The sequence below is a fragment of the Halyomorpha halys genome, unplaced genomic scaffold, assembly GCF_000696795.3.
Source record: "Halyomorpha halys isolate HHAL.00 unplaced genomic scaffold, Hhal_1.1 Scaffold441.1, whole genome shotgun sequence".
In the NCBI taxonomy this organism is placed as follows: domain Eukaryota; kingdom Metazoa; phylum Arthropoda; class Insecta; order Hemiptera; family Pentatomidae; genus Halyomorpha; species Halyomorpha halys.
The window spans coordinates 174,621-181,020 of NW_027106497.1; the positions used below are offsets into that span (position 1 = coordinate 174,621).

General features: G+C 30.9%; 2 protein-coding genes across 4 annotated transcripts in view; one reads left to right on the forward strand and one right to left on the reverse strand.

The window, feature by feature from the left end:
- Positions 1-631: 631 nt before the first annotated feature.
- mrn (general transcription factor IIH subunit 4 marionette) lies at positions 632-2,611 on the reverse strand. Its single transcript, XM_014423842.3, has one exon. It carries the CDS (start codon positions 2,281-2,283, stop codon positions 793-795), a length of 1,491 nt encoding a protein of 496 aa, XP_014279328.1. The 5' UTR covers positions 2,284-2,611; the 3' UTR covers positions 632-792.
- Positions 2,612-2,780: 169 nt separating this feature from the next.
- Positions 2,781-6,400, forward strand: part of LOC106682790 (ribonuclease ZC3H12A) — an 18,241-nt gene continuing 14,621 nt past the window's right edge. Inside the window, exon 1 of one of the 3 annotated variants that reach the window (XM_024363406.2) lies at positions 2,781-3,147. The gene's annotated coding sequence lies outside the window, so the exon portion shown is untranslated. The remainder of the gene's footprint in view (positions 3,148-6,400) is intronic. The other 2 variants (XM_014423844.3, XM_014423843.3) reach the window with 2 other exon arrangements.

Genomic DNA, 6,400 nt, shown 5'->3' on the forward strand with positions numbered 1-6,400 from the left:
ACTCTATTGACTCTGATCCATGTCACTACTCCTATGATTCTTCCATATCAGCCTTTACATCCCTAACAACCATGGTCTTGCTCTTCCTCCATCTGAACACCTATCTGTTTTCTGAGGGAACTACTCTTGGTTCATGTGATAAACATGGCCCCATTGTCTTATTCTTCCATTACTGATATTAGAACGTATATCTGATTATACATATTCATTTATTTTTAATAATTAAATAAGAATCCAATTATTTATTTCAGACAGATCACTATTCCAAAATTACCAATTTAACTTTTTTCACAAAACAAAGTCTCTGAAGGTAGATCAAATTTATATTAGAATCTTAAGAATGTGATTGTAGAATACATTATAAATTTTATAATTATCAAGGACTTAAAGTATAGGGTTGGAATATTTTTTCTAGCTTACTCAAAACCTATTTTTGGGGATTATATTCCTTCTAAAACAAATGATCTAATTATGAAATGAGATCAAAATAATTAATAATTAAAGTTACATAAAATTTACTTTGAAGTTGATATTTCTTTCATAGAATTTGAAATCTTGAGTAATTAACTCACTAAACTGAATAATTAAAAAAAAAAGAGGTTAGAGAAAAATTTAAAAAAAAAAAGTGAAATGCAAAACAAACACTTATTTTATTCAATATCTCAGAAGTACAACCAGCATTTACAAATGAACTAAAAAAAATTCTTAAATAGTACAAAGTTATATAATAATCTCAATATAATTTGTTTTTTGTTATATATAAAGTAATACAAAGTAAAGTAAGTATAAATATTAACAATTTGAAATGGGACCTTTAGAATGTTTTTTCCAAAATTTTTTTACATCATCATGTCCTTGTTTAGTAACTACCATGGTTCTGCGTTTATCACAATGCCATATTAAACAATTCTGTTCAGAAGCATAGTCTCTAAGAACAGAGAAATCTGAATGTGATAGGAACTGACTGTAAAGGATTCCTTCTGTGAAAGAAAACCTGTCCCTTTCCTTTTCCCATAAACGTATCTGGTCACTGATAGTCGGTGGGATGACGGGTCCACCTTTAGCGATCAACAAAGAGTGTGCATGGAGGGTCAAGAATCTTATGATTTGTTCAGAAGTGATACCACTCCGGAGGGCCATACATACAGAATCCCTTGTTAAGGTTCCAACACACATATTAGGAAATCTATAGAGTAATTCAGTAAATAACCCAATTAGAGCTACTTTCAAGTTAGAATCAGTATAGGCATACACTCTGTAATTTGACTCCACAATAACGAAACCTTCTTGACTACTTATTTCTGACTTACCCTTTTGTCTTGTCATATTAAGAGCTAATCTGGTAGGGTAGAATTTTCCTCCTTTCCTTTTTCGTTGATAGACCAAACCAAATTCTCTTAAGTGTTGTAGAAAGGTAAGGAGGCTTTCACTCAATCCTTCAGTACTATAGTCCTTACCTAGAATGCTGAAGCTCAATTGGAACAGAAAAGCTAAGCATTGTGCGAGATCCATCCCCCTAGCATACACAGTGTCAAGATACTGAAGCATAAAATACCAAACTTGTGCTGGAGTATCCAGAAGAAGAAACTGAAAGCCATCTCTAGTAATCACAGGACTGCCATCATCATCATCTCTCTTCATTAGGCCAGCATGAAGTAATATTCGAACAGCGTCAGCAGAGATTCCTTCCTGTTGTTGAGATCCAACCATGTAATGAAGTACACATTCCCACCTTTCCATAGCATATTTGTCCAGGTATTCAACATCTCTTGCTTTAGTATCTGCTTCCATATTGGGATTACATCCCCAACTTGAGCCTCCACCAAAAATGGCTACCTTCAAATTTTTCTTGAATGTGACATTCAAGGCCCAAGCAGGCAATCCACCTGGTATCGAAGCCTCTTGCCATACTTTTAGTTTCGATAGAACCTCAACAACTTCAGTGTGCTCCTTGGAATATTCTTGACCAACCCAAGAAGCAATTACAGCCTGAGGAACAGGTTGTTCAACAAATAAGACTCGCATAACATAATGCTTACCAATATTTGGTAAATCACGGTAAACAGCTAAACAAATTATGGGATATGAAAAGAGAGTGTCAATTACATCTTCAGGCAAGGTGATTAGGTATTCATATAAATTAGCACATTGTAGAGCTTTATGCCTCAAAACGCCATTAGCTGAGCTATCCTCCAGGTCTATTACTTTACTATTCACATTACTGTGTCTAGAGGCACTCTGAGAAGCACTGCTACTATCATTTTCAGAATCTAAAAATACCATTATCCGATCTCCTCAAATAACTTAGATTCTTCTAGCACCTAAAATAGTATTTTTAAAAACAGCTCTTCTTGTATAAAAGGCAAAACATAGACGAAATTCATAAAACTTAATACGAAATTAAAAGTTTCCAATCAATGTGATTTCAAGACTATCACAACTATCAAAATGCAAAGCAATCCTTATAAGTTTAATTATTAACATATTAAAATTATCGATAAATACACTGTTAAAAACTAAATTAAAAAAAAAAAACACTGAAAATGAGAATCACTTTAACCTTCACAATAAATAAACAAACAACCTACAGCCATTAAACGTCTCAGCTGTTCACACCCCTTTTCACCTGCTACTCTATTTGCTTGCTGCCTTTGATATCCGCCAATATTTATTTCTTTATTCCAATCGTGATTTCATCTTGTTATTGTTACAAAACGTATTTAAGCATTTCCGATTAAAATACAATTATATTTTTATATTTTATTTTTGTGCTTCTTATGAAATATAACAGATTTCTAAAATGTATCTAATGTTGTGCGATACTTCTCCAGTGTATTGTATCGTCTTAAGACTATGGTTGCTTGAAGGTTTAAAATTTCGTGTTAAAATTTTTTTGTATTTCGATGAATAGATTAGTTTCACAGTCAGTCAATGTTGATTTATTTTGACTCATTTGGTTATTTATTTATTCTTAATGCTTGTTGTATATGTGGACACTTATGGTCATTATAATTCCAATAAATGAAACTTTCCTACCTCTCCAGAAAAGAAACATTGAATGGCAAGATATTTAAAGTTTCCTCAGGAAATTTAAAACAAATATTCTGAAAGTCTAGAACGAGATTACATTTTATATTGTCTCAGTAGGTAAGTATTACTTTCCACAAGAACTTACTTCTACTTTATTCTTCCTATTTTAATCCCCCTCATTAAATTTGGCTGGTTTTATAACCATTAGTTCTAATAGGTCTGTGTAGTTTTTGTTCATAATAGTTTTGTTTAAGAAAATAATCATTATTTTATTTAGTAATAATGATTTTAATATTTTGCAAAATGTAGAATGAATTTATGTAATGCCAAGGAGATTATTATAATTTTTAAATGCTTATGATTTACTGTTTTTTATTGTAGGATTTAACTTTGACATTTAGTAACTTGTCCCTGTAATATTGAATGTACCATATCCCTGAAATATTATAAGATCTAAAATCTGAAAATTTGTCAGGGGAGTAAAAAGCTAATTTTTGCTTTCTTTGATCATTGTGATCCTGTATTTATTGCATGTTGTTGCTTTATTTTTAATTCTCCATTATTATGCTAGGAATATAACATATAAATCCAATCACAGTTTTTTCTGAACCACATTTATTTCTTACTATGTTTTTTGTACTATACCAGTACATTTGCTGTTATCTCTTTACCTTATTTTCTGTTAACGATTTGTCATATTCATTCTGGCGAGAATCAAATGATATTTATACTTTATGATCCGTCACAATATGGTGTACATATTATAACATATGTTCTGACAGAAAATAGTTTTCTCAAGATATAGTCCCTTATTTATATTCTTGGACCAATTTTTTTGTGGCATTTAATTACCAAAAAGTGAAAAATTCTAATAAGTGTTCTTAAATCCATAAAATATAAATAGGATTTTAATATTTAACATTGACAGTTTATGATGAACTGAACTCAACTCAACTGACCATGCTTGTCCCCAACCCCATGTACTCACTTTTCAGAGGATGGATGAAAGTGTTGTTTGGAATTAGATGGAATTATTACTTAAACTGAGATGGTAGAATCCCAGCTTATGAGAGTATGTGGTAGTGGTTGTAGAAGGGTCAGGCCGTTTGTAGCTAAGGAAGTTGAGGCATTAGCTGAAGATGAATGTCTTTAGCCAGACGTACTTTGCAGAGTCAAACCTAATGTCTTAAATTAATATTTGTTCTAACTTATTAAAAACTTTAATTTTTAATAAATTGTGTTTATTATTGAATAACTTTTTGTGAAGTTGTTTCCTTGAGGTTGATGAGGCATTATCAGTAGATAATCATTTTTATTGTTACAATACATTTCTGAAAGCCTTTTATATACATTTTTAACCTTTAATATGACTGCCAGTTGTTGAGTCTTTTAACAATCAATATGCTGGTGAATGGATACAAGACTTAATCTTAATATGATAATTAATTAGTGTTAGCTTCTGACCGGGATTCTTCAACCAATAGTGATAAAAATATTTACCATACTCTGTCAACGGTAGGGAACTTCCATGCATAATAGTTGTCGGAGGGACTGGGAGCACTACTGTTTAAACACTACCATAGCTAAATCCTGTTTTGTTTTTTTCTAAAAAGAGTAGCTTATTTACCTTTAGTTGATATCATTGTTTATTAGTTTTATTTTTAATATTCGTTAAAAGAAATCCTGATAAGAAAGTGAGAAGCTTCAGAATGGATACAAATGTTTGAAAATTAAAGAGAGAGTATTAAAGTGAAATCCTGATTTTATGTTAGAGTATTGAGTAAAAATTTTGTTTATAAGATTGGATTCTGAAAATTATTTTTGTGACTGAAAATGATAAAGTCTGGTCCATTGCAACGTATTGACTCATGTCTTGATACGTTAACAAATGCGTGATTATGACAAAAGGCCCTTTTCAGGGCCATTGTGATAATTTTAATATGTCTCTTAGGCATTGTACGAATGTTTTAGTAATACTAGAGAGGTTTATGTTTGATTTTTTTTTCTCCTTAAATTTCTAGTGTTTTGAAATAACTATATTATATTTAAGCCTTTGAGAATCCATGTTGTGTATACCGCTTTTTGTTAGTTCTGTGAAATTGAGTATTTTTATAAATATACTTCAATGATATATGTATATTAAAATATATCCAATTTCACACAACAGATGGAAAGTTATTTCACTACCATTCACACTGACTCATTTGCGAGTTGTAATTAATTGATTATACCTCAGAAGTACATGTCTGATATTGCTTAATTTGTCCGTACTGATGTTGATTAGAGAATATCATTAAATTATCACAATTATAACTATGCTACTTCTGTTATTGTGTACCGAAGTTATTGACCAGTGTATGACTATGGGATGGTTCCTAACTGATGTTTAACAAATAAAAAGAAATGTTTTCAATGGTTCAAGTTAAAAGTGTTTACTTTTACAAAAGCACTAAATGTAACCAATAGTATGAAATACTGTTTTTATTTGTGAAAAGGGTAAGTATATATTTACTATTAATGTTATTATATTAAGTTTGCATTGATAATTTCAATTTTTTTTTTTTTTAAAGGAACTTAGCTAATTACTGAAACTTTTGAATGCAATAATGTGTGTAGATTTGGTGTTCAAGCTATGCATAATATTTTTAAATTCTACTTATCTAAAAGTTATTAATTGTAGAAAAAAAAGTTTGTTTGTTTATTAAGAAATTAAGGCGTAAAACCCATCGGTCATCAACGCCAAACACCCCACTCATGTACATACCCAGTGTTCAATTATATAAATGAAAAAAAAATACATATATATGTATAAAATAGATAGACAAAAATACATAACATATAAAAAACCAAACACATAATATATAAAGTATACAAACAATACATAATATACAAAAAAGCATATATATATATATACATACATACATACATACATACATACACATATACATATGCATACATTCATATATATACATTATATATTCACAAATAGTCCTTGTATTTTCAGAAAAGACATAATCTTATTTAAATATGATTCTCCATTTCCCAAGGCCTCTGATATATTTGAAGGTATACCCAGTTCATTTATTCTTCTCGCGTAGAAAATACACTCTTCGAAGATATGATTTATTGTCATTCTTTGATTACATTTCTGGCATCTGGGTGGATCCTCCTTTGTAATTAAGTGAAGGTGTGTGAGCCTGGTGTGTCCTAGTCTTAGGGGTGTCAATACAACCTCCTCTCTGCGGTTGCCACGACTGGAGCTGCTCCATGCCTTCACATTTTTCTTGATCGCCTTCAATTTATTTGGCGGGCTGCTGTCCCACAATGCCTGCCACTCCTGTAATATGGCCTCTCTTAGTGGCCGTGCGAG

Coding starts and splice junctions, on each gene's coding strand:
- mrn (XM_014423842.3), bottom strand. CDS start 2,283: ATGGTATTTTTAGATTCTGAAAATGATAGTAGCAGTGCTTCTCAGAGT.